The 26,422-nt window shown below is 56.5% G+C and overlaps 1 protein-coding gene across 2 annotated transcripts in view; it reads right to left on the bottom strand.

The window, feature by feature from the left end:
* SLC6A9 (solute carrier family 6 member 9) overlaps nt 1-26,422 on the bottom strand; it is a 163,011-nt gene that overhangs the window by 83,507 nt on the left and 53,082 nt on the right. The window contains exons 1-2 of one of the 2 annotated variants that reach the window (XM_066598021.1): nt 25,703-25,768; nt 25,496-25,624 (exon numbers count right to left, since the gene is read on the bottom strand). In XM_066598021.1, the coding sequence (XP_066454118.1) occupies nt 25,496-25,525 (30 nt within the window). In that variant the 5' untranslated portion in view covers nt 25,526-25,624; nt 25,703-25,768. Of the gene's footprint in view, nt 1-25,495; nt 25,625-25,702; nt 25,769-26,422 lie in introns of those variants that run through there. The other variant, XM_066598020.1, reaches the window with a different exon arrangement.

Raw genomic sequence — 26,422 nt, 5'->3', positions numbered from 1 at the left:
CGACGGAGAGGGCCCCGGGGAGCGCGACGGAGAGGGCCCCGGGGAGCGCGACGGAGAGGGCCCCGGGGAGCGCGACGGAGAGGGCCCCGGGGAGGGCGACGGAGAGGGCCCCGGGGAGGGCGACGGAGAGGGCCCCGGGGAGGGCGACGGAGAGGGCCCCAGGGAGGGTCAAAGCGGAAAAAGGAATCTGAGAGGGCGACGGAGAGGGCCCTGTGGAGGGCGATGGAGAGGGCCCCGGGATGGGCGACGGAGAGGGCCCCGGGATGGGCGACGGAAAGGGTGACGGAGAGGGCGTCGGAGAGGGCGAGGGGGAGGGTCAAAGCTGAAAAAGTAAATCGGGGAGGGCCACGGAGAGGGCCTCGGGGAGGCGATGGAGAGGGCCCTGTGGAGGGCGATGGAGAGGGCCCCAGGGAGGGTCAAAGCTGAAAAAGGAAAATCGGGGAGGGCGACGGAGAGGGCCCCGGGGAGGGCGATGGAGAGGGCCCAGAGAGGGTCAAAGCTAAAAAAGGAAAATTGGGGAGGGACACGGAGAGGGCCCCGGGGAGGCGACGGAGAGGGCCCCGTGGAGGGCAATGGAGAGGGCGACGGAGAGGGCCCCGGGGAGGGCCCCGTGGAGGGCGATGGAGAGGGCCCCGGGGAGGGCGATGGAGGGGGCCCCAGGGAGGGTCAAAGCTAAAAAAGGAAAATTGGGGAGGGACATGGAGAGGGCCCCGGGGAGGCGACGGAGAGGGCCCCGTGGAGGGCAATGGAGAGGGCGATGGAGAGGGCCCCGGGGAGGGCCCCGGGGAGGGCGACGGGGAGGGTCCCGGGGAGGGCGACGGAGAGGGCCCCGGGGAGGGCGACGGAGAGGGCCCCGGGGAGGGCGACGGAGAGGGCCCCGGGGAGGGCCACGGAGAGGGCCCCGGGGAGGGCGACGGAGAGGGCCCCGGGGAGGGCCCCGGGGAGGGTCAAAGCGGAAAAAGGAATCAGGGAGGGCGACGGAGAGGGCCCCGGGGAGGGCCCTGGGGAGGGCGACGGAGAGGGCCCTGGGGAGGGCGATGGGGAGGGCCCCGGGAAGGGCGACGGAGAGGGCCCCGGGGAGGGCCCCGGGAAGGGCGACGGGGAGGGCCCCGGGAAGGGCGACGGAGAGGGCCCCGGGGAGGGCCCCGGGAAGGGCGACGGAGAGGGCCCCGGGGAGGGCCCCGGGAAGGGCGACGGAGAGGGCTCCAGGGAGCGCGACGAAGAGGGCCCCAGGGAGGGCGACGGAGAGGGTCCCGGGGAGAGCGACGGAGAGGGCCCCAGGGAGGGTCAAAGCGGAAAAAGGAATCAGAGAGGGCGACGGAGAGGGCCCTGGGGAGGGCGATGGAGAGGGCCCCGGGATGGGCAACGGAGAGGGTGACGGAGAGGGCGACGGGGAGGGTCAAAGCTGAAAAAGTAAATCGGGGAGGGCCACGGAGAGGGCCCCGGGGAGGCGATGGAGAGGGCCCCGTGGAGGGCGACGGAGAGGGCCCCGTGGAGGGCGACGGAGAGGGCCCCGGGGAGGGCGACGGAGAGGGCCCCGGGGAGGGCGACGGAGAGGGCCCCGGGGAGGGCGACGGAGGGGGCCATGGGGAGGGCGACGGAGGGGGCCATGGGGAGGGCGACGGAGGGGGCCATGGGGAGGGCGACGGAGGGGGCCATGGGGAGGGCGACGGAGGGGGCCATGGGGAGGGCGACGGAGAGGGCCCCCGGGGAGGGCGACGGAGTGGGCCCCCGGGGAGGGTCAAAGCGGAAAAAGGAAGCGGGGAGGGCAACGGAGAGGGCGACGGAGAGGGCCACGGGGAGGGTGACGGAGAGGGCGACGGAGAGGGCCCCCGGGGAGGGCGACGGAGAGGGCCCCCGGGGAGGGTCAAAGCGGAAAAAGGAAGCGGGGAGGGCAACGGAGAGGGCGACGGAGAGGGCCACGGGGAGGGTGACGGAGAGGGCGACGGAGAGGGCCCCGGGGAGGGTCAAAGCGGAAAAAGGAATCGGGAAGGGCGACGGAGAGGGCCCTGGGGAGGGTGACGGGGAGGGCCCCGGGATGGGCGACGGGGAGGGCGACGGGGAGGGCGACGGGGAGGGCCCCGGGGAGGGTCAAAGCTGAAAAAGGAAATCGGGGAGGGCGACAGAGAGGGCCCGGGGGAGGGCGACGGAGAGGGCCCCAGGGAGGGTCAAAGCGGAAAAAGGAATCGGAGAGGGCGACGGAGAGGGCCCCGAGATGAGCGATGGGGAGGGCGACGGAGAGCCCGACGGGGAGGGTGACGGAGAGGGCGACGGAGAGGGCCCCGGGGAGGGTCAAAGCGGAAAAAGGAATCGGGAAGGGCGACGGAGAGGGCCCTGGGGAGGGTGACGGGGAGGGCCCCGGGATGGGCGACGGGGAGGGCGACGGGGAGGGCCCCGGGGAGGGTCAAAGCTGAAAAAGGAAATCGGGGAGGGCGACGGAGAGGGCCCCGGGGAGGGCGACGGAGAGGGCCCCGGGGAGGGCGACGGAGAGGGCCCCGGGAAGAGCGACGGAGAAAGCCCCGGGAAGAGCGACGGAGAAAGCCCCGGGAAGGGCGACGGAGAGAGCCCCGGGAAGGGCGACGGAGAGGGCCCCGGGAAGGGCGACGGAGAGGGCCCTGGGAAGGGCGACAGAGAGGGCCCTGGGAAGGGCGACAGAGAGGGCCCTGGGAAGGGAAGGGCAACGGAGAGGGCCCCAGGGAGGGTCAAAGCTGAAAAAGGAAAAATCGGGGAGGGCGACGGAGAGGGCCCTGTGGAGGGCGACGGAGAGGGCCCCCGGGGAGGGCGACGGAGAGGGCCCCCGGGGAGGGCGACGGAGAGGGCCCCCGGGGAGGGCGACGGAGAGGGCCCCCGGGGAGGGCGACGGAGAGGGCCCCCGGGGAGGGCGACGGAGAGGGCCCCGGGGAGGGCGACGGAGAGGGCCCCGGGGAGGGCGACGGAGAGGGCCCCGGGAAGGGCGACGGAGAGGGCCCCGGGAAGGGCGACGGAGAGGGCCCCGGGAAAGGCGACGGAGAGGGCCCCGGGAAGGGCGACGGAGAGGGCCCTGGGAAGGGCGACAGAGAGGGCCCTGGGAAGGGCGACAGAGAGGGCCCTGGGAAGGGAAGGGCAACGGAGAGGGCCCCAGGGAGGGTCAAAGCTGAAAAAGGAAAAATCGGGGAGGGCGACGGAGAGGGCCCTGTGGAGGGCGACGGAGAGGGCCCCCGGGGAGGGCGACGGAGAGGGCCCCCGGGGAGGGCGACGGAGAGGGCCCCCGGGGAGGGCGACGGAGAGGGCCCCCGGGGAGGGCGACGGAGAGGGCCCCCGGGGAGGGCGACGGAGAGGGCCCCCGGGGAGGGCGACGGAGAGGGCCCCCGGGGAGGGCGACGGAGAGGGCCCCCGGGGAGGGCGACGGAGTGGGCCCCCGGGGAGGGTCAAAGCGGAAAAAGGAAGCGGGGAGGGTCAAAGCGGAAAAAGGAAGCGGGGAGGGCGACGGAGAGGGCCACGGGGAGGGTGACGGAGAGGGCCCCGGGGAGGGTCAAAGCGGAAAAAGGAATCGGGAAGGGCGACGGAGAGGGCCCTGGGGAGGGTGACGGGGAGGGCCCCGGGATGGGCGACGGGGAGGGCCCCGGGATGGGCGACGGGGAGGGTCAAAGCTGAAAAAGGAAATCGGGGAGGGCGACGGAGAGGGCCCGGGGGAGGGCGACGGAGAGGGCCCCAGGGAGGGTCAAAGCGGAAAAAGGAATCGGAGAGGGCGACGGAGAGGGCCCCGAGATGGGCGATGGGGAGGGCGACGGAGAGCCCGACGGGGAGGGCGACGGAGAGAGCCCGACGGGGAGGGCGACGGAGAAGGCCCCGGGGAGGGTCAAAGCTGAAAAAGGAAATCGGGGAGGGCCACGGAGAGGGCCCTGGGGAGGGCGACGGAGAGGGCCCCGGGGACGGCGACGGAGAGGGCCCCGGGGACGGCGACGGAGAGGGCCCCGGGGACGGCGACGGAGGGGGACAGAGAGGGTGACGGAGAGGGCCCTGGGAAGGGCGACGGAGAGGGCCTTGGGAGGGTGACGGAGAGGGCCCTAGGGAGGGCCCCAGGGGGGGCCCCGGGGAGGGTCAAAGCGGAAAGAGGAATCGGGGAGGGCGACGGAGAGGGCCCTGGGGAGGGTGACGGGGAGGGCCCCGGGATGGGCGACGGGGAGGGCCCCGGGGAGGGCGACGGAGAGGGCGACGGAGAGGGCAACGGAGAGGGCAACGGAGAGGGCCCTGGGGAGGGTCAAAGCTGAAAAAGGAAATCGGGGAGGGCGACGGAGAGGGCCCCGGGGAGGGCGACGGAGAGGGCCCCGGGGAGGGCGACGGAGAGGGCCCCAGGGAGGGTCAAGGCGGAAAAAGGAATCGGGGAGGGCGACGGAGAGGGCCCCAGGGAGGGTCAAAGCGGAAAAAGGAATCGGAGAGGGCGACGGAGAGGGCCCCGGGATGGGCGACGGGGAGGGCGACGGAGAGGGCCCCGGGGAGGGTCAAAGCTGAAAAAGGAAAATCGGGGAGGGCCACGGAGAGGGCCCCGGGGAGGGCCACGGAGAGGGCCCCGGGGAGGGCCACGGAGAGGGCCCCGGAGAGGGCGACGGAGAGGGCCCCGGGGAGGGCGACGGAGAGGGCCCTGGGGAGGGCGACGGAGAGGGCCCCGGGGAGGGCGACGGAGAGGGCCCTGGGGAGGGCGACAGAGAGGGTCCCGGGGAGGGCGACGGAGAGGGTCCCGGGGAGGGCGACGGGGAGGGTCAAAGCGGAAAAAGGAATCGGGGAGGGCGACGGAGAGGGCCACGGGGAGGCTACGGAGAGTGCCCCGTGGAGGGCGACGGAGAGGGCCCCGCGGGGCGACAGAGTAAATGGAGCTTTCAATTCCCAGTCATTGTTACAAGGCTTGTATAAACAGTCTGGCTTAAAGGAACACTGCCTTCCAGTGGTTGGCGCTGTGGAGGCATTCTTCCATCTCCCTTATTTGCATTTTACTGTTCTGACCCTCCTGCTTATATCTCATGTTCCTCCTCACTTCTCCTCTGATTTCCCTTTCTCAATACCTTTACGCACGCGGTTTTCTCTGCAGCACGTTGCGCCCCGACAGTTGCTGAAGAAGAGTTCTTTTCCTCGAAACGCGCTTGTTCTGCTGGTTTCCCTCCTCATCTAGTCTTTCCATCTCATCACCCCCCGCTGTGCACTTCTTGCCTGCCTTGTGCAGGTAGCTCCTCCTACAAACACTTGTACCTCTCTCCACTGCATCACATTAGGGCAGGTTGGGAATTCAATCCCTGTGTGGTTCAGGTAGCGGCTCCAGGTTGACTCCGCCTTCCATCCTTCCGAGGTCGGTACAATGAGCCCCTGAACGCTGCGGAATACGTTGGCGCTCTACAAATAACAGGACTTGTTTTTATTGGGATTTTATTTACTATATTTCACTTTAGACATTCAGTGTAACATGAACTGAGTTTATAGATCCCCGCGTCCCTGAAAATAAGCCCTAGCGTGATTTTTCAGGATTTTCAGGGAGGCTTAAAATAGAAACCGTTCTCCAAAAATAAGCTCTAGTTGCATTACATTAATAAAAAGCAGGCTCACTAATGCCACAGCAAAGCCCGCCTCCACAATGTGATGGCTGTGATTGGTTCATCGAGTGCTGCATTGATTGGTTCTTCGACCACTGCTCAGCCAATCACAGCCATCGCATTGATTCATTAAATGCTGCATTGATTGGCTGAGCAGTGCTCGAGAACCAATCAGAGCCATTGTTTCCTGAAGGCGGGATTTATGAATCCCGTAACCATGAAAGGCTCTTCTGTGGGCGACCCAGGACTGCAAGAAGCGCGTCTGAGGTGTGAAGAGCAGTGGGAGGGGCCTGGACTGAGCCTGCTATGTAAGTATAATAAGACATCCCCAAAAAGAAGACCTAGCAATTCTTTGGGGGGAAAATTAATATAAGGCAGGGTCTTATTTTCGGGGAAGCACAGTACGACATAGGATCTATAACTAGTAGCTCTAAGTAGCATCTATAGTTATAGATTCTACTAAAACCTTCCAATAACATCCTTTTACAAGCACAAGACTGTAACAAGTTGCCATGCCAACGGTATATCTCTGGCGCGCCCCTTTTTCGCTAACTGGAACGCAATTGTGCTCATTTACGGAATCGCTCCTACTAGTTCTGATATGCAACTGCCAGTGCTTCCAGCAACTGATAGCGTCCGCTTCCAAGCCGATGCGCAATTTGGCAAATGTGAGAACACATGGTGGCTCCTCCCCCTTGACACCTGCTCAGTCGGAGGTAACTCCTTATTGGAGATTTCCTGTGTCTGTCCATCATCTCTGTATGTAGTCGATAAAGGGGGCTTCATGTTGGTGCTCCGAAGCGCCTTGCACCATTTTGCTTCCTGCAGGCGCGGATTGTAAGGATGCGATTACGGGATTCGCATGTCGGCAGGTCTGCATTTAGGGGGCTTTTTCATCGCAGCCCCCTGCTAGGCAAGGCCTTTCTATGAGCACAGCGGTCCTCATCCGGACTCCTGGAGCGCTGGAATTTCTATTGTGCTTCTGGACGTTCTCCTGCGCTCTTGGGCGTCTGGCGTGACGAGGCGTCCATTTTTGCAGTTTGATGTCTTTATAGCTTGGCGCTAACTTGAAATATTTGTCACAGCCCCCCTTTATGGGAGAGCACCCTGGGTGAGCCCCTCCCTTTCAGATACTTCTGAATTGCCCATATATAAATTGGCGCACTGCTCGTCCTCTAATTATGCTGCACGTGAAGAACGCGGTTCTGAATGGCCTAAAGCAAATCAATGGGAATTCAACACTTCAAAGAACGCGCAAAAACCCTGAGTAAACGCGGCCCCTCAGAGCGTTCTGTACGCCTCAGACTGCGACCGGCGCACATTACAGGCAGAGGCTGGAGTGAATTATAATAAATCTGATGGCCTGCGTGGCCACACCCCCTCCGTCTAAGCCACACCTACCGGAGGACGCGGTGACGCCAAAGTCCATAGAGGAGTTTAAGAGGGACTAGATGCGTATTACAGGGTACGGACATTAGGTGACCAGCGGGTTCCTACAGTCAGGTAGGTACTATCAGAGGTTGGTCCAGGGATTAGTCTGGCTGACTGTCAGAACCGGCGACTCTCGGGGCCTCTGTGCCCGCACTGCCAGTCCTACCACCCGGGTTGCAGGAGTGCGGCGCACGGGACCCCTGATTCTAGTGATCTCCCCCGGCCGCCGTAACTCTGGTCGCCGCTGGGTTGCTAGGGAGGTAGCGGGTGCCGCCCTGCACCGCGTCCCCATTTCCATGACTACCGGGCGTGCTTCCTCGCCATCCGTCTGTTCAGCGAGGCTGGGGGCGGTGTTCCCAGTGTCTCCTTGATTGGGTCCTGCTGCTGTCAGGCTCCCCGCCCCAATCGGCTGCCCGGCGGGAGTTCTGACAGCATTTGAATGTGTCTGTTTCCTTCCAGCATTGCCGGGGTTAGTTTGGTCTTCCAGCTGCACCCGCGTATTGTGTGACTCCTGTTGTGACCCCGGCTTTCTGACTTTCTGCTTTCTGGACTTGACTTACGTTTTTGCCTGACCCCCTCTGTACCGCGTACCCTCCTACTGCCGACCCGGATAGTCTGACCATTCTACTGTTTGTCTCCAGTGTCTGTTTGTTGTTCCCGTGTCCCGTGTGCTGGGGGATAAGATGGCTAGAAGGCTGGAGGAGTGTTTAAACTAGGGACTGGGGGGAGGGTAAAATAAGAAATAGTGGGGTAGCCAGTGTAACTAGCGACCCGGGTCCAAGCAAATGGAATGGGGGTCGAGCAGGGGGTGGGGTTAGTACAGTTAGAAGTGATAGATCAGCCATAAGTACGAATAGCAACAAAACAAATTTAAATAACAAAAAAAACGATATAAATTGTATGATCACGAATGCAAGAAGTCTGATTGGTAAAGTGGGCGAGCTTGAAGCAAGGATGACTGATTAAAATTATGATATAGTCGGAATTACGGAAACATGGCTTGATGATAAGTGCGATTGGGCGGTGAATTTGCAGGGGTACAATCTCTTCAGAAGGGACTGAAGGAACCAGAAAGGGGGAGGGGTATGTCTGTACGTCAAATCGAACTTGAAGCCGAGACTACGGGAGGATATAGGGGTAGGAGAAGAACAGGTGGAATCTCTGTGGGTAGAAATACAGGGAGGAAAAAATAACAAAATCCTGATAGGGGTCTTCTATAGACCACCAAAAGCAACAGAAGAAACTGAAAACTTACTACTAAGGTAGATAGAAGAGGTGTCAAACCGCAACGAAGTAATTATCATGGGGGAGTTTAATTATCCAGATATAACATGGGAGAATGAAACCTGCAAATCTCACAGGGGTGATAAGTTCTTGAGAGTAATTAAAGACAATTACCTGAACCAACTGGTGCGGGAGCCAACGAGAGGGAGGACCATTTTGGACTTAGTACTAACAAACCAGACAGAATCATGGGGGTGCAGGTGGAGGGACACTTGGGGAGCAGTGACCACAATATAATCAACTTCCAGCTGTCGTTCAATAAGAAGCCTTATCAGGGAGCGACAAATAAACTAAACTTTAGTAAAGCAAAATTTGATGAGCTTAGAACTTCTATCGGTAACATTAATTGGGACAACATCCTCAAAAATATCAGTACAGAGGACAAATGGGAGGAGTTTAAAATGATCCTAATCACCTTATGTGAGCAGTTCATTCCCTTTAAAAATAAAAGAATCTCAACTGAAAGGAAACCAATGTGGCTCGACAAGACGGTAAGAGGGGCAATAAACGAAAAAAAGAAAGCGTTCAAACTACTAAAGCAACAAGGCAGCGAAGAAGCGCTAAAATCATACAGGGAAAAAACAAAATATGCAAAGATAAGATCAAAACTGCTGAGGAGGAGGCAGAAAGACGGATCGCCAAAGAGAGCAGAAACAACCCGAAGCTATTTTTCAACTATATTAACAGCAAAAGGATTTGCAGGGAGAGCGCTGGCCCTTTAAAAAACAATGCAGGAGAAATCATTGATGATGACGAAGGGAAAGCAAATCTACTAAACAGTTTCTTCTCAAATGTATTCACAAATGAAAAGGAAATGCCACACGAGATGCAGGGGAATAAAATGAACCCATCACAAAATATCTCATACCTAACGCAGGCGGAGGTGCGGAAGCGACTAAAGAAGACTAAAATTGATAAATCGCCGGTCCCAGATGGATTACACCCAAGGATACTAAGGGAACTAAGTGACGAGATAGCTAGGCTGGTATATCTAATATTTCTAGACACTAAAGAGACCGGTGTAGTACCATTGGATTGGCGCATTGCCAACATGGTTTCAATTTACAAAAAAGGGAGCAAAAGTGAGCCTGGTAACTACAGGCCAGTAAGTCTCACTTCAGTAACGATGAGCACCTCAAGGAGAACAAGGGAATAACTCCTCACCAGCATGGATTCATGAAGGGTCGATCATGTCAGACCAATCAGATCAGCTTCTACGATGAAGTAAGCTCTAGGCTGGACCTGGGAGAGTCTATTGATCTCGTATATCTGGACTTCTCTAAAGCATGTGACACCGTGCCGCATAATAGGCTGATATATAAAATGAGAAGTGGGACTGGGTGAAAACGTGTGTAAGTGGGTTAAAAATTGGCTCAATGATAGAAAGCAGAGGGTGGTAATAAATGGTTCATACTCTGATTGGGCCCCCGTCGCTAGTGGGGGGCCACAGGGTTCAGTATTAGGCCCCACTCTGTTCAACATATTTATCAATGACCTGATAGAGGGGCTGCACAGCAAAATATCAATATTTGTAGATGATACAAAATTTAACAATGTAATCAATGCAATGGAGGTCAATGTGCGGCTACAAACGGACCGAGATAAGCCGGGGGGGGGGGGGGGGGGGGGGGGGGGATGGAGGTCAATGTGGATAAATGTAAGGTTCTGCACATGGGCAGGAGGAACGGATGTCACCAATATACACTAAATGGGGTACAGCTAGGGAAAAGTGATATGGAAAAGGATCTGGGGGTATTAGTGGATAGTAGACTAAACTGGAGTAACCAATACCAGTCAGCTGCTGCGAAAGCTAATAAAGTCTTGGGGTGCAGTAAAAGAGGTATAGGGGCGAGGGGCGAGAACATTATCCTTCCATTATATAAGGCACTAGTCAGGCCTCACATGGAATACTGTGTACAGTTCTGGTCACCGGGGCTCAGGAAAGATGTCACAGTGCTGGAGGGGCTCAAAGAAGGGCAACTAAACTAATACATGGAATGACGGGACTGGAATACCCAGAGAGGCACCAAAACTGGGATTATTCACCCCAGAAAAAAGATGGCTAAGGGGCGACCAAATAACTCCATGTATAAATCCATGAGGGGACAATACAAGGATCTCTGCCAGGATCTGTTTATACCCAGGACTGTGTCAGTAACAAGAGGACATCCGCTGCGATTAGAGGAAAGCAGGTTTCATCACCAACATAGAAAGGGGTTCTTTACTGTAAGAGCAGTGTGACTGTGGAACTCTCTACCGGAGGACGTGGTGATGGCAGGATCCATAGAGGAGTTTAAAAGGGGACTTGATGTCTTTCTGGAGCGGAAGGATATTACAGGATATAAATCTTAGGTTAATTGTTAATCCTGGTATACAGGCAGGTAGGAACTATTAGGGGTTGGTCCAGGGAACAGTCTGATTGCCATTAGGGAGTCGGGAAGGAATTTTTTTCCCCAAAAGGGCTAATTGGCTTCTGCCCTTGGGGTTTTTTGCCTTCCTCTGGATCAACACAGGAGGATAGACAGGCTGGACTAGATGGACATTGTCTTCATTCAGCCTTACATACTATGTTACTATGTCCCGTGTCCCAGACCCTTGTATCCGACCGGCAACTTTGAACCCCTCGATGGAGGCCGTGGCGAATCAGGTCCAGGTCCTTACGAACCTTGTCCAGGACCTAAGCACCTGCTTGCAGTTGCAGGAACAGCCCCCTTCCGCTCTGGGAACTGTGTCAGAACCTCGGCCTACGCTTCCTGATTGCTTCTCCGGGAAGAGAAGTCAGTTTTTCGCATTGAGAGAGCTGCAAGCTCTACTTTGACCTCCGACCCCACTTCTGCAGTACTGAATACCAGAAAGTGGGACTCGTAATTACCTGCCTGAGGGGAGAGCCCCAAAATTGGGCCTTCTCGTTACCTGCTGGCTCTCCCACCCGACTGTCCCTTGACGCCTTTTTTCCGCCTTGGGCCAAATATATGACGAACCCGACCGAGCTGGCTACGCAGTTTCTAAACTTCTAGCCTTGCGCCAGGGTTGCAAGATGGCGGAAGACTACTGTTCCCAATTCCGCCAACATTGTACGGAATCCAGGTGGAATGACACTGCCTTGAAAGATTTATTTTTGGCCGGTCTGTCTGAAGGTCTTAAGGACCTACTGGTGGCCCACCCGGAGCCTAGAACTTCAGAGCAAGCCATGTCGCTGGCTATTCGGGCCTACCGATGCTTGAGGGCCAGACACTGCACTTGGACCAGTCCACTCTGCACGTCTACTTCTTCTAATGACCTGACTTAACACCTCCCACCGCAGAGACCATGGAGCTGGGAGCCATGAACCCTAAGCAACGACGGGAATACTGCCTGAAGAAGAATCTCTGTCTCTACTGTTGGGAGTCGGGTCACCGCATTGCAACCTGCAGAAAGAAGCCGCGGCAGGAAAACTTCCGCTCCTAGGCAGTTGTCGGGAGGATTGTCTAGGAGCTAAGGTACTCCCTGTGATTTCCAAGATGTTATTGCCCTGCACCCTAGAATTCCGTTCTTTCTACCGTGCTGGGCAAGCCTTCGTTAATTCTGGGGCTGCTGCACATTTCATTGATTTTAATTTTGTGGCTCAACTGTCTGGGTTTCAGGAGTTGATTCCACTCCATTGTTAATCTGGTTACCCCGGAGGTGGGAGCCCTACATATTGAGTCCTGCACATTTCTTGTGATGAGAGACTTGTCTGTGGACGTCATCTTAGGTCTACCCTGGCTACGGGAGCACAATCCTGTAGTTAATTGGGACACGTTGGAACTGGTAGAGTGGGGGTATCTCCACCTGCGAGGGAATTGCCCTACCAGATTACCTCCCAGAGTTTTCGGACTTGTTCTCTAAGCAATTGTCTGAAGCCTTGCCCCCTCATAGGGAATGGGATTGCAAAATGGATTTGGTTCCTGGGGCCAAACTCCCTAAAGGCCGCATCTATAATGTTACCGTTCCAGAGAGAGAGTCCATGAAAGACTATATCCAGGACAGCTTGGCCAAGGGGCACATCCGACCCTCAGAATCCCCAATGGTGTCGGGTTTTTCTTTAAGAAAAAGGATGGGGGTCTCCGGCCCTGTATTGACTAGAGAGAGCTAAACAAGATCACGGTCAGAAACCAGTACACTCTTCCCCTCATATCCGACCTCCTCAACCAAGTTGCCGGTGCCCAGTGGTTTTCAAAGCTCGACCTTAGAGGGGCTTACAATCTCATTCGGGAAGGGGATGAGTAGAAGACAGCTGGTAATACGCCTTTCGGCCACTTTGAATACCTAGTCATGTCTTTTGGCTTGTGTAACGCCCCCGCCATTTTTCAGGGGTACATGAATTCTGTGTTTCAGGATATCATGGGGCTGTTCGTCGTGGTATACCTAGATGACATTCTGATTTTTTCCTCCTACTTGCCAAGTCACCGTACTCATGTTCGGACCGTGTTGGCTCGACTCAGATGTAAAAAGTTGTTTGCAAAGCTAGAAAAATGTGTTTTCAGGGGTACAAAAAAATATCGTTCTTAGGGTATATCATCACACCATGTGACATCCAGATGGATCCTGGGAAGGTGAAAGCCATCATGGAGTAGGGCCCGGCCCGGTACCTAGAAGGCTCTTCAACGCTTCCTCGGCTTCGCCAATTACTATCGCAAGTTCATTAAAGACTTCTCCGTGGTGACTAAACCTTTAACGGACCTCACCAGAAAGGGAGCAGATGTGAGTACCTGGTCTTCTGATTCCCTTATGGCCTTTGATACCCTAAAGGCGGCGTTCTCTTCAGCGCCCGTCCTTGTACAACCAGATCTGTCCTGCCCGTTTGTTGTGGAGGTAGATGCCTCGGAGTTTGGTGTGGGAGCGGTACTGTCCCAAGGTCCCTCCACACTCACTAACCTTGGACCATGTGCCTATTTTTCTAGAAGGTTCTCATCTACTGAACAGAACTACAATATAGGCAACCGGGAATTACTGGCTTTTAAGTGGGCTTTTGAGGAGTGGAGGCATTTTTTGGAAGGAGCTCTTCATCAGATCACGGTACTCCGACCATAAAAACCTCACCTATTTAGATTCCGCTAAGAGGTTAAATGCTCGGCAAGCCCGCTGGGCCTTGCTCTTTTCTCGGTTCAATTTTGTTGTGACTTATAGACCCGGCTCAAGAATGTTAAGGCTGATGCCCTGTCTAGGAGTTTTGGTACCCCAGAACCTTCTGAGTCTGAGCCTGGGAGTATTCTCTCCCCTGGGGTGGTTCTCGCTGCTGGCTCCCCCGCCCTTTTACCTCTTATACACGCTGCTCAACAATCCGCCCCTGAAGCCCTTCTGGAAGCAAACTTTTTGTTCCTTTATCTCTGAGATTGAAGGTGTTAGAGGAGACACATGCTTCAGTCCTAGCTGGTCACTCCGGTATCAGGGGTACTTTAGAGTTAGTATCCAGAGTCTATTGGTGGCCGCATATGGCCAAGGATGTACGGTTGTTTGTGTCCGCATGCCCGGTTTGCGCAAAGGGGAAGAATCTCAGGAGACGTCCTGAGGGTCCCCTTCTTCCCTTGCCCATTCCATCCAGGCCATTGTCCCACCTGTCCATGGATTTTATTACTGATCTGCCATCCTCGCTGGGGAATACGGTCATTTGGGTCATAGTTGACCGTTTCTCCAAAATGTCACATTTCGTTCCGCTTTGCAAGCTGCCGAACGCCAAACTTCTGTCTGAAATGTTCATCAAGGAGATTGTGCGGCTACATGGGATCCCCGAGGACATTGTGTCAGATAGAGGGGTACAGTTCGTCGCTCGCTTCTGGCAAGCTTTCCGTAAACATCTAAATGTTAATTTGTCTTTTTCCTCCGCCTTCCATCCCGAGAGTAACGGACAAACGGAACGGATGAATCAAGAACTTATCCAGTACCTGCGACTTTTTGTCTCTGATAACCAGTTTCAGTGGGCCAACTACTTACCCCTCGCCGAATTTGCTATTAACAACCATGTTAACTCATCTTCTCAAATCTCACCGTTTTTCTGGAATTATGGGTTCCATCCCCCGTTATCGCTCTCTGCTCCTTTTGTTTCGGACCATCCGGCCGCTGACATATCCTCTGATGAGCTGGGCACAGTTTGGGCCCAGGTTCATAAGAACCTTCAGGGTTCCCAAGAGAAACTGCGTCAATACTCTAAGAGAAGATCCACGATCTCGGCACCTTTTGTGGTCAGGGAGCAAGTTTTATTGTCATCCAAGAATCTGAGACTTACGGTTCCCTCCCTGAAACTTGCTCCTCGGTTCATTGGCCCATTTACTGTTTCGCAGGTTATCAATCCTGTGGCATATAAATTGTCCCTTCCTGTCTCTTGGAGGGTTCACAAGGTTTTTCATAAAAATTTGCTTAAAAGGTACGTGACTCCAGTTCTACCCGCCCAGAACCCGACCTCTCCTACTCTGGTTCAGGGGGAACTGGCGTATGAAGTTGAAAGGCTTGTTGATGCCCGACGGGTTAGAGGTGTGCTGCAGTACCTGGTCCACTGGAGAGGGTTTGGCCCTGAGGATAGGACGTCGGTCCTTGCCAGGGATGTTCATGTGCCACGCTTAGTCCGATCGTTCCACAGGGCCTTCCCTCTCAAGCCTGCTCCTGGCCATGGGGTCCGGTGTCCCCCCCCCCCCCCCCGTAGAAGGGGGGGGAGGGGTACTGTCAGAACCTGCAACTCTCAGGGCCTCTGTGCCCGCACTGCCGGTTCTACCACCCGGGTTGCAGGAGTGCGGCGCACGGGGCCCCCGATTCTAGTGATCTCCCCAGGTCGCCGTAACTCTGGTCGCCGCCGGGTTGCTGGGGACGCAGCGGGTGCCACCCCGCGCCGCATCCCCATCTCCATGACTACCAGGCGTGCTTCCTCGACATCCGTCTGTTCAGCGAGGCTGGGGGCGGTGTTCCCAGCGTCTCCTTCATTGGGCCCTGCTGCTGTCAGGCTCCCCGTCCTAATCGGCTGCCGGGGCGCGAGTTCTGACAGCATTTTAATGTGTCTATTTTTTTCCCCAAAATGGGCTAATTGGCTTCTGCCTCTTGGGTTTTTTTCCCCCTTCATCTGGATCAACAAGGGGGGGGGGGGGGTGAAAACAGGCTGAACTAGATGGACGTTGTCTCCCTACAGCCCAACATACTATGCTGCTCTGTTGCCATGCTGCTCTGTTGCCATGCTGCTATGCTGCTCTGTTGCCATGCTGCTATGTTTCCTTCTTAAGAAGAGTTGTAAGCGGCAAAAAAATGAAAAAGTCACTATTTTTGACTGTAAAAAAATACGCACCAAAATGTTGAACTTTTTAATGTCCTTTTTTCTCTGGTCTCCCCCACCCCCACCCCCTCCCCACGTCAGGCGCCGGTCCGCAGGTCTGGGCGTTACTATATGAACCAATGGAGACTAAAGCTTTGGGTCTCAGTATTTTGGCTTTCTTCAGCCTAGCAGCTTCCATGACCACACAGCCGTCTCCATGAAAGCACAACTAGACGGACATATGATATACAGCGAGAACGGGGGTCTACAACAGATTACCAGGTCTCATAACGTCCCCTCTTCTCTCCCATCAGTTTCATCAATCCCAACCATAGCGTCATTGTTTCCTGTATTGTAGACGCCCCCTGATATTAGTGGGATTCCACAAAGCCAAAAATAGTGACTGCGCCTCGTACCCCCTGCTGGCACTGAGGGCAATGGCTGCGCCTCGTACCCCCTGCTGGCGCTGAGGGCAATGGCTGCGCCTCGTACCCCCTGCTGGCGCTGAGGGCAATGGCTGCGCCTCGTACCCCCTGCTGGCGCTGAGGGCAATGGCTGCGCCTCGTACCCCCTGCTGGCGCTGAGGGCAATGGCTGCGCCTCGTACCCCCTGCTGGTGCTGAGGGCAATGGCTGCGCCTCGTACCCCCTGCTGGCGCTGAGGGCAATGGCTGCGCCTCGTACCCCCTGCTGGCGCTGGGGGCAATGGCTGCGCCTCGTACCCCCTGCTGGCGCTGAGGGCAATGGCTGCGCCTCGTACCCCCTGCTGGCGCTGAGGGCAATGGCTGCGCCTCGTACCCCCTGCTGGCGCTGAGGGCAATGGCTGCGCCTCGTACCCCCTGCTGGCGCTGAGGGCAATGGCTGCGCCTCGTACCCCCTGCTGGCGCTGAGGGCAATGGCTGCGCCTCGTACCCCCTGCTGGCGCTGAGGGCAATGGCTGCGCCTCGTACCCCCTGCTGGCGCTGAGGGCAATGGCTGCGCCTTGTACCCCCTGCTGGCGCTGAGGGCAATGGCTGCGCCTCCTACTCCCTGCTGGCGCTGAGGGCAATGGCTGCGCCTCCTACCCCCTGCTGGCGCTGAGGGCAATGGCTGCGCCTCCTACCCCCTGCTGGCGCTGAGGGCAATGGCCGCGCCTCCTACCCCCTGCTGGCGCTGAGGGCAATGGCTGCGCCTCCTACCCCCTGCTGGCGCTGAGGGCAATGGCCGCGCCTCCTACCCCCTGCTGGCACTGAGGGAAATGGCTTAGCTTCCTACCCCCTGCTGGCACTGAGGGCAATGGCTGCACCTCCTACCCCCTGCTGGCACTGAGGGCAATGGCTGCACCTCCTACCCCCTGCTGGCACTGAGGGCAATGGCTGCACCTTCTACCCCCTGCTGGCACTGAGGGAAATGGCTTAGCTTCCTACCCCCTCCTGGCACTGAGGGCAATGGCTGCACCTTCTACCCCCTGCTGGCACTGAGGGCAATGGCTGCGGCTCCTACCCCCTGCTGGCACTGAGGGAAATGGCTTAGCTTCCTACCCCCTAGGACATAACCTACCATAGTAAAAGTATACGTGGAGCAGAGGGAGGTTTTCATAAGACCACCATGATGGGACCTCCTCATGAGGCGCGGGCCTCCACCGAGACCACCGCTAATAATTGCTGCACAGAGTTAATGCCTCAGCGAGATGAAATGCCAGGGATCAGGCGAGGTCTGCGATAAATAGTACATATAGCAGATGAACAGACGTCGACCAACTGGCCCCGCTCCCCGCTGTCACTGCCGATCTACGCATTTGTTTCTGAGGCTGAGCGCGCCATTCACGTTCTTGCCCGTGCTGCAGGAGGTCGACGCAACCCCATCCAAAATAAGGAGCAGGATGAGTCATGACAACCCCATTCAGAGACCCTCCATCGAGCCCCTCGCCCCGCAGTGTCAGATCTGGACGGCTGCCCCCCCGCTCTGAACTTCCATTTCTCTACACATTTGGAGAATTTGGCTTGGAGGGACCCAGCTGTTCCCACGTGCGGAGCGGCAAAGTGCCCTACCGGGAGAACACGTCCAAAAGCCAAGTCAAGCACAAAGGAGCCGTCCACCGAGCGAGGAGACCATATGTGTTCCTGAGAAGAGTCAACACACGGAGGCGGGAGAGGGGGTCCGAGCCCCCCAACACATGCTCCCCACCAGAGGAGAGCGGACCGCAGCCGGGACCCCGTGCCTGCCACAACAAAGGTCCCAACCGCACAAATGTGACCCGGGAGCAGTACAGGACAAGTAGTGTATATACACAACAGAATAGTGAGCGCAGCTCTGCAGTATAATACAAGATGTAACTCAGGATCAGTACAGGATAAGTAATGTATGTACACAGTGACTCCAGCAGCAGAATAGTGAGTGCAGCTCTGGGGTATAATACAGGATGTAACTCAGGATCAGTACAGGATAAGTAATGTATGTACACAGTGACTCCACCAGCAGAATAGTGAGTGCAGCTCTGGGGTATAATACAGGATGTAACTCAGGAGCAGTACAGGATAAGTAATGTATGTACACAGTGACTCCACCAGCAGAATAGTGAGTGCAGCTCTGGGGTATAATACAGGATGTAACTCAGGATCAGTACAGGATAAGTAATGTATGTACACAGTGACTCCACCAGCAGAATAGTGAGTGCAGCTCTGGAGTATAATACAGGATGTAACTCAGGAGCAGTACAGGATAAGTAATGTATGTACACTGTGACTCCACCAGCAGACTAGTGAGTGCAGCTCTGGAGTATAATACAGGATGTAACTCAGGAGCAGTACAGGATAAGTAATGTATGTACACTGTGACTCCACCAGCAGAATAGTGAGTGCAGCTCTGCAGTATAATACAGGATGTAACTCAGGATCAGTACAGGATAAGTAATGTATGTACACAGTGACTCCACCAGCAGAATAGTGAGTGCAGCTCTGGAGTATAATACAGGATGTAACTCAGGAGCAGTACAGGATAAGTAATGTATGTACACAGTGACTCCACCAGCAGAATAGTGAGTGCAGCTCTGCAGTATAATACAGGATGTAACTCAGGATCAGTACAGGATAAGTAATGTATGTATACAGTGACTCCACCAGCAGAATAGTGAGTGCAGCTCTGGGGTATAATACAAGATGTAACTCAGGAGCAGTACAGGATAAGTAATGTATGTACACTGTGACTCCACCAGCAGAATAGTGAGCGCAGCTCTGCAGTATAATACAGGATGTAACTCAGGATCAGTACAGGATAAGTAATGTATGTACACCGTGACTCCACCAGCAGAATAGTGAGTGCAGCTCTGGAGTATAATACAGGATGTAACTCAGGAGCAGTACAGGATAAGTAATGTATGTACACTGTGACTCCACCAGCAGAATAGTGAGTGCAGCTCTGCAGTATAATACAGGATGTAACTCAGGATCAGTACAGGATAAGTAATGTATGTACACAGTGACTCCACCAGCAGAATAGTGAGTGCAGCTCTGGAGTATAATACAGGATGTAACTCAGGAGCAGTACAGGATAAGTAATGTATGTATACAGTGACTCCACCAGCAGAATAGTGAGTGCAGCTCTGGGGTATAATACAAGATGTAACTCAGGAGCAGTACAGGATAAGTAATGTATGTACACTGTGACTCCACCAGCAGAATAGTGAGCGCAGCTCTGCAGTATAATACAGGATGTAACTCAGGATCAGTACAGGATAAGTAATGTATGTACACCGTGACTCCACCAGCAGAATAGTGAGTGCAGCTCTGGAGTATAATACAGGATGTAACTCAGAAGCAGTACAGGATAAGTAATGTATGTACCCAGTGACTCCACCAGCAGAATAGTGAGTGCAGCTCTGGAGTATAATACAGGATGTAACTCAGGATCAGTACAGAATAAATAATGTATGTACACAGTGACTCCACCAGCAGAATAGTGAGTGCAGCTCTGGGGTATAATACAGGATGTAACTCAGGGTCAGTACAGGATAAGTAATGTATGTACACAGTGACTCCCCCAGCAGAATAGTGAGTGCAGCTCTGCAGTATAATACAGGATGTAACTCAGGATCAGTACAGGATAAGTAATGTATGTACACAGTGACTCCACCAGCAGAATAGTGAGTGCAGCTCTGGAGTATAATACAGGATGCAACTCAGGATCAGTACAGAATAAGTAATGTATGTACACAGTGACTCCACCAGCAGAATAGTGAGTGCAGCTCTGGAGTATAATACAGGATGCAACTCAGGGTCAGTACAGGATAAGTAATGTATGTACACAGTGACTCCACCAGCAGAATAGTGAGTGCAGCTCTGGAGTATAATAAAGGATGTAACTCAGGAGCAGTACAGGCTAAGTAATGTATATACACAGTGACACCACCAGCAGAATAGTGAGTGCAGCTCTGGAGTATAATACAGGATGTAACTCAGGAGCAGTACAGGATAAGTAATGTATGTACACAGTGACTCCACCAGCAGAATAGTGAGTGCAGCTCTGGAGTATAATACAGGATAAATCACCCAGCTTTCCAGACACTCTGTTTGACATACAGATTAGCTTTGTACCAAGTGGCTGTTGTGTTTTTATCGTTATTTTGGGGCATTTCCTTAGTTTTTGTGTTTTGGAGGTGACGTTGAGGCTTCTCCCCCGGCTGGGTCCCAACTCTGTGAGAGGAAGAGTCAGCAGGATGCGAGGGTCTCTGGGAGAGAATAGGTGATGCTGCACTGAAGGGGGGGGGGGGGGGGGGGGGGAGCTGACGCGTGGAAATGATGGAATGCTGCGTCAGCGCCCCCCTGAGGCAGACTTTCCAGGTCATGGGCCTGTTATACACGTTTGGATGACTGACTGTACGTGGACCCATCTGTGGTTCTCTGTTAACCCCGTAGGCTACTGATCCCATAACACAGGGCCGTGCGCTTATCTTGCATGATAGCAATATGAGAATGTGGTTCATTAACCCCTTCACCACAGCAGAACGGACGGCGACGCCGCAGAGACGGAAATATTTACTATGGAATTTAACAACAGATAAGCCTTGTGTTGTCCCTAATGTTCTGCGGTAGCAGCAAAAGCCAAAGTCCATACCTGGATCCATTCCCTAACCACCAGTGATGTCACACAGCGCAACATGATGTCACACAGCGCGGCACGATGTCACACAGCGCAACATGATGTCACACAGCGCGGCACGATGTCACACAGCGCGGCACGATGTCACACAGCGCGGCACGATGTCACACAGCGCGGCACGATGTCACACAGCGCGGCATGATGTCACACAGCGTGGCGCGGCACGATGTCACACAGCGTGGCGCGGCACGATGTCACAGCACGGCGCGATGTCACACAGTGCGGCATGATGTCACACAGCGCGGCATGATGTCACACAGCGCGGCATGATGTCTCACAGCGCGGCATGCTGTCGCGGCGCAGCACGATGTCACACAGCGCGGCATGCTGTCACACAGCGCGGCACGATGTCACACAGCGCGGCATTGTCCATTCAAGTCAATAAGAAAGCGTAACTACGAAGTGGAGGCGCGATACCCGGCTGCAGTGCGGACGCACTCAGGAGAACTCCAAGGGGCTTCCGGCAGAGAACATCCGTGCCAAACTAATGCAAGGAGGACCAAATGCACGGACCGCAGCCGCCCGCGCGAATGAGCCCTTAAGTACCGGCCGCCTTCCGCAGTAAATCACCACACGATCTGTATGAAGCCGGATCGGCACACTGCAATTTGACAAAGACCTCCGAGAGGTCAAAACGCCGCAGCTTCTTACTTGTCCCCACGGACAGCGTCTATACCGGGGTGTGGCTATAGGGGGCAGTCAGAAGCAGACCCCTAGTATACAGAGAGTCAGCAGGATGCTCGTGAGTCCGGCAGTCCGGCGCTGTTTGGGCCCACGGCGTACCTGCTGGGCTCTGCCGCCGGCCGGACCCCAGAGCTGGGCTGGCTTCCCACAGATCCATCTGCTTTCCCTCCAGGGTTGAAGGTGATATAGGAGGGAACCTGACCGCAGTCCTGATTCCGTAGCGTGGGACTGGGCGCGGCGTCCGGTCCAACGGCAGATGCCACCCTGTACTGGACGGAACAGCGATGCCTGCGCAGACGCCAGACCAGCGTGAAAAGTGCATCAGTTCTAGTGGCTGCAGCATGAAGCGCCGCTGCCGCAACGTACCAGACCGCGGCATGCCAGAATACCCCCCCACCGCCATAACCCCCGGCAGCCAGGCGATATGAGACGTACCGGGTGTACCGGGCCGCTGATCTCTGCTGCCACAAGAGAGGGCTGGTCGCCTCCCACTGGGCCGGAACGCGGCATCCGAGCCGGAGGTCACCGCCAAGATCGCCGCTCAGTTGTGGCGAAACCATCTCTATAGAGAAAGGTCTGCGGGATCTGCGGTTCAGCGGCGGGCGCTCCTCTACAGGGGCGAATTCCATCAATCAGCTGAAGAGATTTAATTAGTAACCCCCAAATATGGGCGCAGCCGGGTGTCCGCAAGCCTTACAGGAGCCAATGGGGCGGAACAATGACCCTGAGCGTGAAGACGCAACCACGGCGCGACTCACCTGTACCCTTGAAGGGGGCGCTAGTGCAGCGGGGCTCCTCACCCGTGTATCATCCCTCAGCCATAAGAAGGTGTTCAGACCTCGCCGCCGACATAAAACCGCCGCACTACAAGAACCCCACAACACTGCGGACGCGGGAGACGCCACCGCCTCCCATGATGCTCTGCTCTTCTGCGCAGGCCGCTTTGGTCTTCAGCAGGAGTAAGATATTCAGACAATCGGCAACGGCGGCCATTACTGAGGCTGTCACACCCTGAAGGCGGCTTATCCACCAGATCTTCAGGGTGACGGCCATTAGTGATGTCTCCACCTCCTTCACTGCCCGACAACCACTAATGGCTCCCATTCCAGTGCTGGCGCAGTCGGCGCCCTCTTCTCACTGCTCTGGTTTTGTGTCAGTGTTTACTGTCTTTCTGGCATTGTATTCAGCAAGTTGCAGAAGCTAGGCTGACATTTCCTGTAGCCCGCTGATCAGATTCAGTAGCCATCAGCAGGTTCCTGGCGTCATTCCATGACGGTCTACTCACATTACAAGAACGATGGAACTTGTATAGTGACCATTTTATTCGCGAACGCCGTTCTTCTTGGCGATGAAACAATCCTGCGCGCCATTGTAGTGGATGCTTTGCAAAGAATCGCCCATTATCCTCCATGAGAAGACGCCGCCCCGCACGCACAGACGTGCCGCCGCCATCCGGGTTTTCTGTTTTAACTGTAGGAGCAACAAGCGACTTTTTTTCACGTGTCTGAAAACTGCATGAAGTGATGCAATACGGTAACGCATTCTGAGAGTGCGATATTGGTCCACGGATATCGCAGTCACGCTGAGCTGCGACCCTCCCTGTGGCCTTAAATGGCTCCACACATCAACAAACATGGCGCACATGTTGGGCAACGGAAGAGCGCAATCACGTTACTGCAGGTGACGCCATCGCTGCGGACCGCCCCGACGCCCTTCTGTCCGCCTCGCCATTCATTCCAGTTGCCTGATCCCCGGGACTTGGGGCGATTACTGGACCTTTGGGCTGATGTCCGAGCACCCGGCACCCGTGTCACGCGGGCAGCACTGGATGGGCGCAGCAGTTACTACTATTGGGGCTCAGGCTGGCGCAGAGGACATGGCCTCCACGTTCGCTGTCCTTCTCCTGGGCTTTGGTCTGCTACTCTGTATCTAATACCCTGGCCATGGCAATGCCACTGGCGCCCTCCATACCCAGGGGCACTTACCCACAACAGCAGAGAATACACATCCCCTCCGGATGCCCCCGGCCGCTCTGCACAGGGAACCCCAATGACATCACCGGATTCCCACTGCATACGGGGAGCGGATTATGTCAGGTTGTCGGAGCCACATCGATAAACAGGGTAAAAGCACAGGAGGGAAGGGGTTAACCCTATTGTCACTGTGGGCAGCATTTACAGGAAATGTCCCGAAAACATCAGATATCGCGGCCAATGCCTGGGAGACGGAGATAAAGGCGTATCGGCCGTGTCATCGCTGGACGCCAGGATACCCCGTGTCCCTCCTGCGATTCTACTACATCCATGAATGACCGGAGAAGTGAAAGTTGTCAGATGTCAGCAGGTGGAGGGCGCGCAGGGCGCGGCGGCTTCACCGCTATTAGGGGGTCATCTGCTGCGAACGATAAGAAAAGCACATCCAAATCCCTCGAGCTGTGGAGGCGGAAACGTGAACACCAAATACTGCAGGCGAGGGACGAGACCCCGCAGGGACGAGACCCTGGGCACTCGCTGCGGGCGAGGGACGAGACCCTGGGGGCGAGGGGGAGACCCTGGGCACTTGCTGCGGGCGAGGGAGAGACCCCAGACACTTACTGTGGGCGAAGGAGACCCTGGGGGCGAGGGGGAGACCCCGGGCACTTGCTGTGGGCGAGGGAGACCCTGGGGGCGAGGGACGAGACCCCGGGCAATTGCTGCGGGCAAGGGAGACCCTGCAGGTGAGGAACGAGACCCCGGGCACTTGCTGCGGGCGAGGGACGAGACCCCGGGCACTCGCTGCGGGCGAGGGAGGGGGGACCCCGGGCACTCACTGCGAGCGAGGGAGGGGGGGACCCCGGGCACTTACTGCGGGCGAGGGAGGGGGGGACCCCGGGCACTTACTGCGGGCGAGGGAGGGGGGGACCCCGGGCACTTACTGCGGGGGGGGGGGGGGACCCCGGGCACTTACTGCGGGCGAGGGGGGGGGGGACCCCGGGCACTTACTGCGGGCGAGGGAGGGGGGGACCCCAGACACTTGCTGCGGGCGAGGGAGACCCTGGGGGCGAGGGGGAGACCCCGGGCACTTGCTGCGGGCGAGGGAGAGACCCCAGACACTTACTGCGGGCGAGGGAGACCCTGGGGGCGAGGGACGAGACCCCAGGCACTCGCTGCGGGCGAGGGACGAGACCCTGGGCACTCACTATACCTTCAGCCAACTAGCTCTGGCTTCCTGTCTCGGGAACCCACTGGTGGTCAGCGGAGCCAGCCCTGCAGCCCTGACACCCTGGCACATGGGGCCGCGCTCCCGTATACTCCGTCACCTCCTTACCTACAATATAACAGAACGCAGTATATGAGGCTGGTAAAGACACTTATACCTCCAGCCCGCCTGCTGCCCCCGATGGTCATCCAGAGGAAGGAGAAACCCCAATGAGAGAGAAGCCAAGTGTCCTCATTTAGGGGGAAAACTGCCTCCCCCCTCCATTCTGGTAATGGGAATAATCCCCGGATCGCCGACCCTCCTGAGTGATCAGTGATACAACATGTAACAAGACAGACGGACAGAACCGCTTATATCGTATCACCAGCACCGCGTCCTCAGGAGAGAGGGCCACAGTCTCACTGCTCTTACAGTAAAGAACCCCTTCGAGGAATTCCAGTCTTGAAGCTCCCAAAAAGCTTTTTAGCAGGAACAAAACCACCAAGTATCAGTAAGTTAATGTTGTGACGGGAGGGGCTGCATCGTGTGGCCTTGTGTGTCAGGTGAGCCTCACCTGCCGTGATACACCTGAGCGGTGGGACCTCCTCACAGGTATCCAACATCCTCACTGCAGCTCAGAGACCCAATGAGAGCTGGAGAGCCTTCACCCCACGGTATGGGCAGCGCCGCGGGATAGGTGTGCAGGGCAGCACCGCGGTATATGGGCAGCGCCGCGGGATAGGTGTGCAGGGCAGCGCCGTGTTATATAAGCAGCGCAGCGGGATAGGTGTGCAGTGCAGCGCCGTGCCGGGGGATAGGTGTGCAGGGCAGCGCCGTGTTATATAAGCAGCGCTGCCGGATAGGTGTGCAGGGCAGCGCCGTGGTATATGGGCAGCGCTGCCGGATAGGTGTGCAGTGCAGCGCCGGGGGATAGGTGTGCAGTGCCGCGGTATATGTCGCCGCTCTTACCAGCATGCCATCACCGCACTTTTCGGCCATGTTCTTAGGAGAAGAGCGACCCGTGTCCCGGCGGCTCCTCGCCCGCAGGTCGCCCGTGAAGATCGCAGCCCTCCGCTTTCACTGCCGGAATTTTCTGAGCTGGAAAAACAAACAATCAGAGAATAAGAGGAAAGGAAGCGAAAAATCAGCATCAGGTGCAAAAAGCAGCGATCTCACCTGTCACCTGCAATGTGAGGAGGGGCACAGGGGTCTCTCCTGGCCTGAAGGCTCGTTACAATGCGGCAGGCTTGGATTGTCTGCACTGATACACTGTAACAAACCCTCTGCTGTGTGAGCATGGGACTCATATTCTGCATACAAGCAATGTGTGGTCTCATTCACTGACAGAAAGCAGAGAACCCCATGTCTATGAACGGACGTGTGATGCTTCACCTGCAGGGGTAAGTAGGGGGGCTCCCCAGTCTGCATGGGGGGGCCGGCCCACCCCAGACAAAAATGAAGGAAAGGACTGAATAATGTATAGCACATTATCAGGATCAGCCTTCTATAGATCCCCTCCCCCATATATCACAGCACCTCCTATAGATCCCCTCCACCCATATATCACACCACCCCCTATAGATCCCCTACCCCCATATATCACACCACCCCCTATAGATCCCCTACCCCCATATATCACACCACCCCCTATAGATCCCCTACCCCCATATATCACAGCACCTCCTATAGATCCCCTCCACCCATATATCACACCACCCCCTATAGATCCCCTCCCCCATATATCACAGCACCTCCTATAGATCCCCTACCCCCATATATCACACCACCCCCTATAGATCCCCTCCCCATATATCACACCACCCCCTATAGATCCCCTCCCCCCATATATCACAGCACCTCCTATAGATCCCCTACCCCCATATATCCCAGCACCTC

Source organism: Eleutherodactylus coqui, chromosome 3, assembly GCF_035609145.1.
Source record: "Eleutherodactylus coqui strain aEleCoq1 chromosome 3, aEleCoq1.hap1, whole genome shotgun sequence".
NCBI classification, from domain to species: domain Eukaryota; kingdom Metazoa; phylum Chordata; class Amphibia; order Anura; family Eleutherodactylidae; genus Eleutherodactylus; species Eleutherodactylus coqui.
This window is presented reverse-complemented; position numbering and strand designations above follow the sequence as displayed.